Source organism: Schistocerca serialis, chromosome 1, assembly GCF_023864345.2.
Source record: "Schistocerca serialis cubense isolate TAMUIC-IGC-003099 chromosome 1, iqSchSeri2.2, whole genome shotgun sequence".
In the NCBI taxonomy this organism is placed as follows: Eukaryota; Metazoa; Arthropoda; class Insecta; order Orthoptera; family Acrididae; genus Schistocerca; species Schistocerca serialis.
The window spans coordinates 1,149,823,160-1,149,839,262 of record NC_064638.1 but is presented as its reverse complement, the minus strand read 5'-3'; the positions used below and the strand labels follow the sequence as shown (position 1 = coordinate 1,149,839,262).

The 16,103-nt window shown below is 38.8% G+C and overlaps 1 protein-coding gene across 1 annotated transcript in view; it reads right to left on the bottom strand.

Moving 5' to 3' along the window:
- LOC126456083 (zinc finger protein 37-like) overlaps positions 1 to 16,103 on the bottom strand; it is a 77,016-nt gene that overhangs the window by 14,659 nt on the left and 46,254 nt on the right. Inside the window, exon 5 of the mRNA XM_050091842.1 lies at positions 4,459 to 4,580. Coding sequence (XP_049947799.1) covers positions 4,459 to 4,580 — 122 coding nt within the window. The remainder of the gene's footprint in view (positions 1 to 4,458; positions 4,581 to 16,103) is intronic.

Genomic DNA, 16,103 nt, shown 5'->3' with positions numbered 1-16,103 from the left:
GTGGCACGACAATTGCCCAAGTCCTACCTATGCTATCCGTATACAGGAGAGCTCTATATTTTTAAAAAACAAAAAACAAAACATTAAAAGTGTTAAAACTTTAAAGTCTAAAATCAATAAACTAAACCATTGTGTCACCAAGGACCACCCAAAGGGTATGATGGTGAACAAATTCGTATATGCCAACCTATCTACCCATCTAACTTTCCCCGTATGACGTTAAACTAGCCAACCACTCAGCAAAAAAACTAGCCTATCATAATGGTACAAGCACAGAATACCACCAGCTCCTATAAAATACACTATCATACCTCTTATGAGGAGATAATAGACACCAAGTTCAAAATAGTATCTGTTCAGACAAGCCAAAAAACCATTCCCATCATAAGAAGGCCTTTGGCCTCTGACAGAATAACCTTGTTATTGGCAAACGTCAAAGTTTCTATTTCTTCTTCCTGCACTTAAACGCTATTCCAAATTTTCCATTCGTTCATTATTGTGTTCTCAATGTGCAGACTGAATAACATCAGGCATTGACTGCAACACTGTCTCACTCACTTCTCAACTACTGCTTCTATGCAAATTGTAAATAGCCTTTTACCCCTGCTACCTTCAGAATTTCAGAGAGAGTACTCTAGTCAACATTGTCAAAAACTTTCCTTAAGTCTACAAATGCTAGGTAAACATATATCTGCCTTTCCTTAACCTATCTTTTATGAGAAGTTGTAAGGTAAGTACTGCCTCGAGTGTTCCTACATTTCCCGGGATACAAATCTTCCCCACGGTTGGCTTCTACCGGTTTTCCTGTGCTTCTGTAAGAATTCATGTTTGCATTTTGCAACCATGACTTATTAAACTGATATACTGTATTCTTCTTGAGAGGATAGTCTCAGTTATTTGGTCTCTGTTTTCAGAAAAAAGTTGTTTTTCACCTATCACATTGTTTATGACATATCTCTTGAACTTTCTCATAAAATCACATAATTTTGGAGTTACATTCACTGCTGTATGTGGATATTATCTGCAAAATGTGTTACCAATAGAGTTAGTAGCAAAGAAGTAATAAATTAAAACCTTACAGCTGATGCTGAATTTGTACTGCCTGAATGGCCAAAACATAGTAAGCAATAAACTTTTCTTTGTTTTTATCATTTTGTGAGAAGCTGTCAGTAAGACAATGTTTTGAAAAGATTTGAAATTATGTGTAAAGTCTGCTCTCACTCTCAAACACTGGATGAATATAGTCTGGATAAATTGTGTGCTGGAGTTGTGCTGTCTCAAGACAAAGACACTGTTTCTATCTTCAATACTTAACTTAATGCATTAAACCTTTAATCTAAGGTTATACCTCTTAATGAGTATGTTATAACACCATTTACAAATTTTTCAATTTGGTTAATGTTGTATGAAATACTGAAAATCTAGTTTTTGTTGTCCCTGGAGGCCCTTAGGCAACCTGCAACCAGAGCTATACACTGTGCAACGTTTTAGGTGTTTAGTAACACAGATGTGTTATACCCACCATGTCCTCTGTGCTGGAATGTAAACAATACATGACTTTAATGTTTATCTTACAAGGCAAAGGACACCTTGGGTATGACACAAGTCACACTTTAGCAGAACAAATCAGAATAAGCAACTGCTGCCAGTGTGGAACACGCAGCTGGATAGGTTTCACCGAAGTCAATAGTAAAAAATAGTATAATTAGTACAGATGTGTGCTGTATAATGCATGTGTTATTATTCCTAAAAGCTATCCAACACTGCCTACACAAAATATTTTTAACTGCTTATAGGACAGAGAAAAACACGGAATTAATATTTCAAACAATGGAAAATCCAGGATGGAATGTAACAATACTGTATAAAGGAAAGTTGCTACTCACCATTTAGCAGAGATGCTGAGTCACAGATAGGCACAACAAAAAGACTGTCACAAATATAACTTCCAGCCAATAAGACCTTTGTCAAAATTAGATGACAAACACCCACATACATACACAAATGCAACTCACACACACAACTGCAGCCTTAGGCATCTGAGGCTACACTGCGAACAGCACTACCAGTGCATGATGGGAGTGGCAACTGGATGGGGTTAAGGAGGAGGCTGGGGCAGGGAGGTGGAGGGATAGTAGGGTAGGGGTGGCAAACAGTGACATGCTGCTGTTGGAGAGCGCACAGGGATGAGGTGGAAAGAAGGTAGGGCAGCTATGTGCGGTTAGATGGAGGGCAGCGGAGAGGTGGGCGGGGGGTGTGGGGGGGGGGATAGCGGAAAAAGAGAAAAGCAAAAAGACTGGGTGCAATGGAGGAATGAGGGCTGCATATGGCTGGAATGGGAACAGAGAAGGGGCTGGATGGGAGAGGGCAATGACTAACAACGGTAGAGGCCAGGAGGGTTACGGGAACGCAGGATATTCATCTTTTCAGAATTGCGCAGGTGGGAACTTTCCCTGCAATGTATCCTACATTCCCGTAACCTTCCTGGCTTCAACCTTCGTTGTACCCTCCCTTCCAGCCCCTCCTCTGTTCCCATTCCAGCACTACACAGCCCTCATTCCTCCAGCACATCCAGTATTTCTGCTTCTCTCCTTTTCTGCTATCCGCCTATCCCCCCCCTCCCCCCAACTCTCCATTTAACCTCCTGACTGCACATAGCTGCCCTAACCTCTTTCCACCTCAACCATGCAGGCTCCCCAAAAGCATGTCACTGTCCGCCACTCCTACACTACTATCCCTCCCCCTCCCCGCCCCCACCTCCTCCTACCCCCCACTAGGTCGCCACTCCCATCGTGCATTGGTGGTGCTGCTCACAGTGTGGCTTCAGATGCCTGAGACTGCAGTCATGAGTGTGTGAGTTGCGTTTGCATGAGTGTGTATGTGGGTATTGGTCATCTAATTTTGACAAAGGCCTTACTGGTCGAAAGCTACATTTGTGATAGTCTTTTTGTTGTGCCTATCTGCAAGTCAGCATCTCTGTTATATGTTGAGTAGTAACTTCTCTTTTCACAACATTGAATTTATATTTCATTGCCCATTTTTGTCTGATTTATCAGTAGACAACTTATTTTTGTCATCTTATGTCAAACAAAATTTACATAGGCAGTGATTTCCATCACCTCAAGATGATGATGTATCCTTCTGAAATGAAGTTTTGAGGAACCAACATCAGTGTGCAAAAAATGTTCCCAGAACTGGTTTGAATGTATGCAAGAATGCATGAATTTTAGTCACAAGTATTTTGAGAAACAATAAATGATTTGTACTACAAAAGTTTTTATTCCACTGCTTTTGGAAAAACTTAAAAAGTGCCCTTCAGTACTAGGTAGTTTGTGCAGCATCCAAAGACACATTACAGGCTAGTTAGAAACTAAGTAGATCATCAGCTACTTCTATAAACTGCATATTAATGCGACTCGACAGTGTAATGCAGCACTGCTCTTCTATAATTTTAGGGGATGATTAAACTCTATGTAGGTATCTGACAGCCAACTGGTGAGGTGCTGCAGTTATAAAGCATGTTGATGATGGTTAGATTAATTGACGAAGATGAGTGTCAAAAGGCTACACTCAAACAATGGAAACATCAGGTTGGAAATTAAAACTGTAAGGAAAAGATAGATTGCTACTCACTGTAAAGATGACACACTCAGTTGCATAACTATAAGACACTTACACATTAACTTTCAACCATAGTCTTCATCCAGAAAGGAAAGTCACACACACATTCATTCACACACACAAGTGAGCACACCTCACGCACACAAGACCGCCACCTCTGGCAGCTCAGACCACAATGTCTGCAACTTAACGTGTCATGTTAATGGTAAAAGATTACACTTAGTAGGATAACATAAAAAAAACTGAAAGCTATCAGCAGAATGGAAATTTGAATTTTTGTCCTCATACTAGAATAATTCCCTTTTGTTACACTTATTTTCTCAAAATTAATTCAACAACAGCTTTTTATAAAAGCAGTAAGAATTCTGTTCACGAAAAAAAGGTCATTTGAAGCACACATACAGCCCAATACAATAGAGTGACCTTTTATCATTTAATAGTAAATACGATATCAATGTATCATACTATTAGACAGAAATTAAAAAGAAATGAAAAATGATCATACGGCATTGTTGGCCGGGAGGCCCCATGCAGGGAAGTTTGGCCACCGTATTGCAAGTTCTTTTTAGGTGACACCACTTCGGCGACTTGCGTGCGTCAATGATGATGAAATGATGAAGAAGAACACACAACACCCAGCCATCACGAGGCAGAGAAAAAGAAACACCCATTGACTACGGATACTTTTAAGTAATTTCTAATGTTAAATGAGTGCTAGTGATCTAATTGTGATATAAAAGTTTGTTTCTTAACAAACATTAACAAATATATTTCTCCAAAATACATTTTTCATCACCCAAAACTTTTACTTTGTATTTCATAAAAAAATACACTAACCTCAAATGGCTTCTCACCAGTATGTGATCTACGGTGTCGAAACAAGCTGTTTTTGGAGAAGAAACATTTGCCACAGATATCACATTTCATATTTCTTATGCCGTGATGAGCAAGCATGTGATCTGAAACAACCAGAAATTCCCAAAAATTATACACCAAGTTTTACAAATTCAAAATACTACTATGTCACCTTCAAAAAGGAGAGACAAATGACGAGCACATTGCATATATTGACCACGTGACATAGTAACATGTGACTGTAAATGGTATGCAAAATAGAACAATATACATTCAGCATAATGTTAATCTTTGAGAATGAAGAATAATTATGTCAATTATTTATGTTTCTCATAATATTATAAGAGTAGAAGTAAGAAAGCATGATATGTAAACAAAAAAAATCTGCCGAAAGGTTGACACAATTATCATCTGGATGGTGAAAGTTCTGTACATCATGGAAATTTTCAATTCTTCAGTCAAAATATTATCAGAATGATTGTTGTTATTTTGTGGATATCTGGTATGGAACTGTAACGGCATTCCTACTGTTATAGTGATTTTATGAAGAAAACTGTTTGAAGAAACAATAATTAGAGAGTCTAACATCAACAGAAAAACGTACATAAACAGAAACAGCTAAAACTTTTAAACAACTTTCATTAATGTGATATTTATACAGTCTTGGTTGAAACAAGAGGCATTTCACATACATCAGTACCTTCTACGGTAAACAGCATTACTGAAACTTTTCAAGGATTAAGATTAAGAAGGAAAGTATAAACTTACAAGCAGCAAGCTGTGTGCTCTTGCAAAATAGTAAAAGCAAAGTTGTGAACTAGAGAAAGATCACCATACCAGTTTGTACTGCAATTCATACACTGCTGTTTGAAATAAAAGAATGAATGCAACAATGAACCATTGCTGCACAAGTTATGAAGAAAGAAAGATGATTAAGGTTTAACATCCTGTCATTGATATGCAATGGAGAACAAACTCAGACTGGGGAAGGAAGTAGGCCACTTCTTTCATGAGGGAAACATCTCAATTACTGCCTTATGCAATTTAGTAAAACAATCTAAAACCTCAATCTGGGTGGCCAAATGAGGATTTGAACCAATATATACCTCGAATGTGAGTAGAGGTTCTCAACTAGTATGTCACCTTACTTGATGAGTCACACAGATTAAATAACTAGTCACAATGTTGCAAAGCGATAAGAAATCAAACAAGTATGTACGATTGGTAGTAGTTTGTTTCATGTTTCATAGATCACTTGTACAATTAATCGTAATGAGGTGGAACGAGTCATTGTTTTACATTCACATTGCACATGCAGATGTAGATGTGGCTACACACTCACTAGTTACAACTAGCATTTCTTTCATTTTTATTATTTACTTTTATTACTGTTGTGACTTACAATTCTACTCATGACCTTTTACACATTACAAAGACAGAAATTCTTGTACAGGATAGATAGAGATGTCAAGTTTTAATTTTGTTTACTGAGTGGCAGATAGACACAACAAAAAGACTGTCCCATATAAAGCATTCGGTCAGTAAGGCCTTGCTCAAAAAGAGACCACAGACACACACTCATGCAAACAAACTCAGACACACGACTTCAGTCTCACGCAACTGAAACCACACTCATCACAGAGTGGTTTCAGTTGTCTGAGATTGCATTCATGTGTGTGAGCTGCATTTCCATGAGTGAATGTGAGTGTGTCTGTCATCTGTTTTTGAAGAAGGTCTTACTGGTCAAAAGTTTTATGTGTGATAGTCTTTTTGTCGTGCCTGTCTGTGACTCAGCAGCTTTGCTATATGGTGAATAGCAACTTTCCTTTTCATAATATTGAGACATTTTATACTTCAGATAAGCAATTCAAAATTTTGGTGACAGTATTGTGTACCAATTTTTGCGCTAAAGACAATGTTAATGTGGAATAATGAATGTCATTTTCTATTCTGATATTGTAATTACTGTACATACATTATCACTCCTTTTAAGCTACAGTGAATTGCTTACAACAAACTGTGAGGCAGCAGTCGAAATGCCTGACTCCTTCAACAGCTCTCTACAAGATGATCATGGATGAGCGTCGCATATTATTCTTACAGCAAGATTTTGAGCAATGAACACTCTCTTTCTTAAAGATGAATTACCCCAGAATATTGTTCCATATGGTATTATTAAACTAAAATGTGCAAAATGTGTCTTGGTACTGTTTCGCACAAGGAAGGCGAATGTTTATTGGGAGAATCCTCGGAAATTATATGTAAACTATTCAGGAGACTGTGTATGGAACACAGCAATCCATTCTTGAGTATACAATGTATAATTTAAGTGAATGACATCTACTGTAGGCTGATGTTTAAAATTATGGAATTGATCCTAATGATTGCTAAAAAATCCCAAAGAGAAACAAAACCAGATAAGGATATTTTAACTTTTACTTTTATAAAATACAAAATTTTCTGTGCCTTGAGCATAAATGTTCTGTGCCAAAGAATAATTATTAGGAGACAATGCATTACATTGTAGATTGTTGCACATTAAAGATGTGTTATTACATGAAGTCTTATGAACTCTATATTGCATTATTTGAGCTTTTTCCAAGAGAATTAGTGGAAGTTGCTACACTAAAAGTCATTTCTGAATAATAAACAAAAGTTATTGTACAATGGAGGTGAAGTATCAACTGTCATGTATCACAGCAGTACTTAAAGCAAGAATGCAGTTGCATATGAAAGAAAATTAAGTTTGATCCTTCCCATTAAGCAATACTGCAATTAAAATTTCATTACTTTAAAATCTAGGTGACATAGTAAAAAACGAAGGGTTGCAGCACTGTGGCTATAAAAAGACATCAGAAGAACTTTCCACGTGTGCAAAAGTAAAATCACTGTGCAAGAGCTTGAGGGATCAATAGTAATGATTTTTGTAATGAATGTCTAACTTTTCTGAGGTCAGTCACACCGTTGTATCATTCATTACTTACACTGATAATACAGTATAAGTACTGCTCGAGTGTTGGGGATTCTCATCTGACTAGCCACCCATCACGAACACCTCTTCATGTTTCTACCTCCTGTCTCTCTCCCCATCTACCCATTCCACCCAACACAACCTCCACCCCACCTATTCCACCTGCCAAACTGCAGTAAATGGCAGTGTGCACCCAGCCAGCAACATGTAGGGCCATTTGTGTGTGTGTGCGTGTGTCTGTGTGTGTGTGTGTGTGTGTGTGTGTGTGTGTGTGTGTGTGTGTGTGGGATGGGGGGGTGGGGGGCGGGGGCGCAGAAGCGCGCGCTCGCACAAGGATTACTCTGACAGCTAGCAAGTATTCCATCTTTTTGTTTGTGACTGTTGACTGTTGATGACTCAATGTTTCTGCTTTTCAGTGAGAGGTCTCCTTTACTCCTAAAGTAATTTCATTCTACCAGAACTTTCCTATTACAACTATACCTCTTTTTAAATGAGCTATACTTATCTTAAAATTCTCTCAATAAACGAAAGTCGACCATTCATCTTACCTACTACTGCCCTTACATGCTCGTTTGTCTTCATATCATTTTGCAACGTTATGCTTAGATCCAGAATGAGATTTTCACTCTGCAGCGGAGTGTGCGCTGATATGAAACTTCCTGGCAGATTAAAACTGTGTGCCCAACCGAGACTCGAACTCGGGACCTTTGCCTTTCGCGGGCAAGTGCTCTACCATCTGAGCTACCGAAGCACGACTCATGCCCGGTACTCACAGCTTTACTTCTGCCAGTATCTCGTCTCCTACCTTCCAAACTTTACAGAAGCTCTCCTGCGAAGGTAGGAGACGAGATACTGGCAGAAGTAAAGCTGTGAGTACCGGGCGTGAGTCGTGCTTCGGTAGCTCAGATGGTAGAGCACTTGCCCGCGAAAGGCACAGGTCCCGAGTTCGAGTCTCGGTCGGGCACACAGTTTTAATCTGCCAGGAAGTTTCATATCAGCGCACACTCCGCTGCAGAGTGAAAATCTCATTCTGGAAACATCCCCTAGGCTGTGGCTAAGCCATGTCTCCGCTATATCCTTTCTTTCAGGAGTGCTAGTTCTGCAAGGTTCACAGGAGAGCTTCTGTAAAGTTTGGAAGGTAGAAGATGAGATACTGGCAGAAGTAAAGCTGTGAGTACCGGGCGTGAGTCGTGCTTCGGTAGCTCAGATGGTAGAGCACTTGCCCGCGAAAGGCAAAGGTCCCGAGTTCGAGTCTCGGTCGGGCACACAGTTTTAATCTGCCAGGAAGTGTTATGCTTAGATATTTGATTGATGGGACTATGTCGAGCAGCACATTGCCAACGCTCCATTCTAAAATTATGGGGTTGTTTATGTTGTGTCAAGGCCTTGTGCCTACTTAGCCAGCAACTACCAACACAGACATTTTATGCGGCAATGGACTCCACAGAAAACAGCTCTTCAGCTGACGCAAAATAGATGGCCTCACTCCACCCGTCAACCAGGCAGCAGTTCAACAGCCATCAGAGATCAATGGCCCTGCAGACCTTTTTCTCCTCTGCAGGCCATGTAACCAAAAGTAGTACCTGCAGTATCCCATCGGCCAGGCAGTATTTTCGACCAGCGCCCAGGTTACTCCCTAGAAATTCACTCCAAGTGAGTTTCTCGGGAGAGTTGCCAATTGCAAAATCATTCTCACAATTAGGATCTCTCTCTGGAGTCCTGCAGTGATTATGATGCCAACCACATCAACTCCCATTTCCAGAAGTTGCCAGCTATGGACCTACACCATTTGTGACCTCTGCACCAAAGGGACGTGACCTCTGACTCCATGACACACAGTTGGACTCTGTAATAATTGTCTTTGTTTTTCATTGGCCGTACACTTGAATTAAACTTCCGTGCACCCCTTCAGACTTTTGCTCATTCTCTCATTAACTTCTGCACGTCCCTTCTGGAGTTTGATTGTGGCACACTGACATGTATGGACACTGGATTTTGGAACTTTCTATTTACAGTAACATTTTCAGGCTTTCAGCCTTCAGTTATTATTTGTGTTCTTTCAGTAGCCAAGAAGTGACTTGTTTTCAATCATTGAAGCTGACTGACAAATGATTCTACTGCCACCAACATATGTTGCAAGTAAGGACCAAAAAGAAAAGATACAAGAAATTAGGGCTCATATGGAGGCATATAAACAAGTAATTTTTCCCATGCTTTATTTGCAACTGGCACAGGAAAGTAAATAACTTGTAGTGGTAAAGGGCACCATCTGTCATGCACTATATAGTGGTTTTCAGAATGCCTATGTAGATGTAGACGTACATTTAGATACTTTGCTATTTTTTGTCTGCCATTTTAAACATAATTTTTTCCAACTCATCTGTGTTAACATTTTTATACATTTAGAGCAAGCTGCCATTCATCACACCAACTAGAAATGCTTTCTAAGTCATCTTGTGTCCTCCTAGTCATTCAACAATGACAACTTCCCATACACCACAGCATCATCAACAAATACACAGACTGTTGCTCACCCTGTCCAACAGGTATGTCTCAGACAAATACTCGGCATTGAGTATGCATATCCTTGGACCTTCATTAAGTGTCTGCAGTGAGGCACCATGTCAAACACTTTCTGGAAATCTAAGAATATGGAATCCGACTGTTGCCCTTCATCCATAGGTGATAGTATATTGTGTGAGGAATGAGTAAACTGAATTTTGCATGAGGCTGCTTTCTAAATCAGTGATGGTATGTGGACAGGAGCTTTTCCATCTCACGGAAATTTACATACTCAAATTTAGAATATATTCAAGAAATCTGCGGCAAACCGACACTCATGTTACTGGTCTGTAATTTTGCTGGCCTATTCTTTTACTCTTCTTACATAAATGAGTTAGCTTTGCTTTTTTATCAGTCACTTGGGACTTTGTGCTGGACAAGACTTTGTGGTAAATGCAAGCTAAATAAGGGATCAACACTGTAGAGTACTCTCTTTAAAACCGAATTTGCATTCTATCCTGACCTGGCAACTTATTTGTTTTCATCTCTTTCAGTTACTTCTCTATCCCTGGGATGCCTTTTACTGTGTCCTCCATAAGGGAGTCTGTGAGATGGTCAACCAACAGTAAGTTTGTACAATAACCCTGTTAAATGCTTTCTTTAACATGAAATTTAAACCTTTAGCTTTCCTTTTCCTGGTTTGATCCATTATAAGTGGTTTTTGACAGACTGCGACTGTGAAACAAATAGGTTTGTTTATAAATAAATCTTCTGCTACCAGTCACAATTTTCTTTATTTGCTTTTTGCACGTGTTTTGGGAAATGATTCCTATTTTCAAGTGCGTTTTTTGTGTGTAGCAGACTGTCACACATTGACAACATCAACAGAAATGGTGTTACACACACATAAAACACTTGAAAATGGGAATCATTTCCTAAAACGCGTTGTGAAAAAAGTAAATAAAGAAAATCATGACTGGTAGTAGAAGATCTATTTATAAAAAAAACTATTATTTCCATTTCCTGTCTTTAAATCACTGAAATATTTGGGGGGTGGCAAATCAGTAAGTTGACACATTTAGTGTATTTTATTCAACTATGTCATATGGAATAATATTGTGGGGCAACTCAGATTTAAGAGAGAAGGTGTTCATTGCTAAAAAATGTGCAGGAAGAATATTATGTGGTGTTCATCCATAATCATTCTGTTGACATCTGTTCAAGAAGTTAAATACTGTGACTACTGTTTCACAGTATATTTACTCCCTCATGAAATTTGTTGTAAATAACTCACTGCAGCTCAAAAGGAACAATGATTATACAACTGAAATACCACAAAAAACGACATTCATTATTCCACATTAAGATTGCTGTTAGCACAAAACGGGGTGCACAATGTTAACACCATTTTTTTTATCACTTACTAGATTATATAAAATGTTTGATGGACAGAAAAGTTAAATTTGAAAACAAAGTGAGAAGTTTCTCCTTGACACCTCTATTCCATAAGAATACCTAATTCAGATTTGTATTTTTAACAAGGGGGGAAAAGAAAAAGGGCCGCAAAAGCACACACGAATGCACACATGTGTTCCCCCCCCCCCCCCCCACACACACACACACATATGCGTAAATAGTCAGCATGTAATCATATTTACATACAGATGTGTAATCTGAATGAAAAATGACTTATTCCACACTGATATGATTAATTGTACAAATGATCCATGGAAAATGAAACAAAAGAACTCTTCTTTGCTCACTGAGCAACCTCTATTTTTTAATGGTTTCTGCAATAAAAGTCATGGTACCACTGCCCTAAGATTCTTCTTCTTCTTCTACCTACAGTGCCATTTCTCTTCAGAGTTTGATTGTGCTTATGGCTAATATTGTTTTTGACTGTACAGATATAAACAGCTGTAGGGACATGCGTACGAACCACGCTCTCAGATTCTGGAGCCAAGATGTTCGTCTTCTTCCTACTGGTCTTTTCTCTGCAGCTTTTCATTCCATTATCAGTCTTAGAACAATATACCTCCCCCAGTCATGATATGGCCAAAATATTCTATTTTCTGGTTTTGATTCAGCTTAGAACTTCTTCACTGGTACTTCCTTGTGTCCAGGACATTTTTAACATTCATCGATACAGCCACATTTCAAATGCCTCAATATTTTGTGTTGTTGTCTCATTAAGTGTCCCTACCTCCATTCCATGCAAGACTACTGGGTTCACACTACATTTATTCATCTGGAGTCTTAATTGTTTATTCAAATTATAGTTGGTAAACACAATCTCATCTTAAAAAATGCTGTTCTTGCTTGTTCAATCCTGCTTTGCTTCCTGGGAGTAACCAAGTTTAAAACTGATACAAGTACCGAGATATTTATATTTTGACACTATTTCAACGGGTATGGTGTTACTAGTAATACCTGATGAGATGTTTGGAGGTTTGCTAGTAATCATTATTTGGTCCTGTTAAAATTCATTTCGAGGTCAAAACCATTGCTGAATCTATCGATTTGTTGAAATAGTGGCTGCTGGTGTGTGATGTTTTCTCCCAATAGTAGTGTGTCACCAGCATAGTGTACAGTGTTAAGCACTTTTCCATTGAATTCTGAACCTATTTTTATGTTTGGTATAGTGTGCCTCAAGAAAGCCCCTGAACAAAACTAAAATAGGTGTGGGGACAGAACACTGCCTTGCCTTACTCCACACCACAACAAAAAATTTGCAAATACACTATGATTGTAAACTTTCTGTTTCTGACACTTTGGGAGTAAAGTGTTGACAATCTTATTTAGTTTACATCAGACAATTTTCAAAAATTTTGAACAAGTTAAGATAAAATTTCTTAACAAGTCAATACTTTTAACATATAAAATTGTACAATTTTTATAATCACACCATGGTCATTTTTCCTACAATGTTATTTTTACATCTCCATCTATATCTACGTGGATACTCTGTGAATCACATTTAAGTGCCTGGCAGAGGGTTCATCGGACCACCTTCACAATTCTCTATTATTACAATCTCTTATAGTGTGCGGAAAGAATGAATGTCTTTATCTTTCCACACGAGCTCTGATTTCCCTTATTTTATCATGGCGATTGTTTCTCCCTGTGTAGGTCAGCGCCAACAGAATATTTTTGCATTCAGAGGAGAAAGTTGATGATTGGAATTTTGTGAGAAAATTCCTCCGCAGTGAAAAATGCCTTTGTTTTAATTATGTCCATCCCAAATCCTGTAACATTTCCATGTACTCTATTAATCCTATCTGGTAAGGATCCCACACTGTTCAATAGTATTCTAAATGACAGACAAGCATAGTGTAGGCAGTCTCGTTAGTAAATCTGTTACATTTTCTAAGTGCCCTGCCAATAAGACACAGTCTTTGGTTAGCGTTCCCCACAACATTTTCTATGTGTTCCTAACAATTTAAGTTGTTCGTAATTGTAACTCCTAGGTATTTAGTTGAATTTACAGCCTTTAGATTTGACTGATTTATCACGTAACCAAAGTTTAACAGATTCCTTTTAGCACTCATGTGGATCACCTCACATTTTTTATTGTTCAGGGTCACTTGCCAATTTTCACACCATACAGGTATTTTGTTTTGATCTTCTGATGACTTTATTAGTTAATAAACGACAGTGTCATCTGCAAACAATCTAAGATGGCTGCTCAGACTTTCTCCCAAATAATTTATATAGATAAGGAAGAGCAAAGGGCCTGTAACACTACCTTGGGGAATGCCAGAAATTACTTCTGTTTTACTCAATGACATTCCATCAATTACTACGAACTGTGATCTCTCTGACAGGAAATCACAAATCCAATTACATAACTGAGACGATATTCCATAAGCACGCAATTTCACTACACGTCACTTGTGTGGTACAGTGTCAAAAGCCTTCCAGAAATCCAAAAATACGGAATCAATTTGAAATCCCTTGTCAATAGCACCCAGCACTTCATATGAGTAAAGAGCTAATTTTGTTTCACAAGAGCAATGTTTTCTAAATCTGTGTTGACTCTGTCTCAATAGATCGTTTTCTTCGAGGTAATTCATAATGTCCTAACATGATATATGTTCCAAAATCCTGCTGCATATTGACATTAATGATATGGGCCTGTAGTTTAGTGGATCACTCCTACTGCCTTTCTTGTACATTGTTGTGACCTGTGCCACTCTCCAGTCTTGGGTACGGATCTTTCATTGAACGAGTGATTGTATTTGATCGTTAAGTATGGAGCTATTGCATCAGCATACTCTGAGATTCTAATTGGCATGGAATGTGGACTGCACTTGCTTTTATTATATGATTTGAGTTGCTCCACTACTCCGAGGATATCTACTTCTATGTTACTCATTTTGGCAGCTGTTCTTGATTCGAATTCTGGAATTTTTACTTCATCTTCTTTTGTGAAGGCACTTCAAAAGGCTGTGTTTAGTAATTCTGCTTTGGCAGCACTGCCTTCAATAGTGTCTCCATTGCTACCGTGCAGAGAAATCATTGATTGTGTCTTGCCGCTAGTATACTTCACATATGACCAGAATCTCTTTGGATTTTCTGCTAAGTTTTGAGACAAAGTTTCGTTGTGGAAACTATTATAAGCATCTCGCATTGAAGTCCACACTAAATTTTGATTTCCTGTAAAAGATTGCCAATCTTGGAGATTTTGTGACTGTTTAATTTTGGCATGTTTTTTTCATTGTTTCTGCAACAGTGTTCTGACCCGTTTTGTGTACCAAGGAGAATCAGCTCTGTTGTTTGTTAATTTGTTTGGAAGAAATCTCTCAATCACTGCTGATACTATTTCTCTGAATTCAAGCCACATCTGGTCTACACTTATATTGTTTATTTGGAAGGAATAGAGATTGTCTCTCAGGAAGGTGTCAAATGAATTTTTATATGCTTTTTTCAATAGGTATATTTTTCATTTATTTTTGGAGGATGCGAGGGTTACAATATTCACCCTCGCTACGATAACCCTGTGTTCACTAATCCCTGCATCCGTTTTTATGCTCATAATTAACTCAGGATTATTTGTTGCTAAGAGGTCAAGCGTGTTTTCAAAACCGTTTACTATTCGCGTGGGCTCATGAACTAACTGCTCGAAATAATTTTCAGGGAATGCGTTAGCACAATTTCAGATGATGTTTTATGCGTATCTCCGAAATTAAACATGTGTTTTCACCAACATATCGAGGATAAATTTAAGTCACCACAAACTATAATCGTATGAGTTGGGTACGTGTTTGAAATCACACTCAAGTTTCCTTTAAACCTTTCAGCAATTGTATCATCTGAATTGGGAGGTCATTAAAAGCATCCAATTATTATTTTATTCCAGTTGCCAAGAATGACCTCTGCCCATATTAATTATCTACTTCAACTTCAAGACACGACAAACTACTTCTAACAGCAACAAACACACCACCGCCAACTGTGTTTAGCCTATCCTTGCAGAACACCATTAGGTTCTTCACAAAAATATCGGCTGAGCCTATCTCCGGCTTTAGCCAGCTTTCAGTGCCTATAGTGATTTGAGCATCAGTGCCTTCTATTAGCACTTGGAGCTCTGGTACTTTCCCAACACAGCTACGACAATTTACAACTGTTATACCGATTGTTCCTGTATTTACGTTCTTCCTGTGTTCGGCCCCTGCTACCTGTGTAGCTGCCTCCTGTGTATAGTGGACTCTTGACCTATTCAGTGGAACCAGAAACCCAACCACCCTATGGAGCAAGTCGAGGAATCTGCAGCCTACAGTCTCAGAACCATTTGAGTCTCTAATTCAGACCCTCCACTCGTCTCTGTATCAGAGGTCCACAATCGGTTCTGTTGACTATGCTGATACTGCTTTCATCTCACAAGCGAGACTGGCAGCCTTTACCACTTCTGTTAGCCGCTCAAAACCAGAGAGAACCTCTTCCAATCCAGAGTGACAATCATTGATACTGACGTGAGCCACCATCTGCAGTTGGCTGCACCCTGTGCTCTTCATGGCATCCTCAAAGACCTGTTCCAGATCTGGAATGACTCCATCTTGTATGCACACAGAGGGCATATTGGCTTTCTTCCTCTCCTTGGCTGCGAAGTTCCTAAGGGGCCCCATAACGCCCCTAACTTTGAAGCTCCTGACTA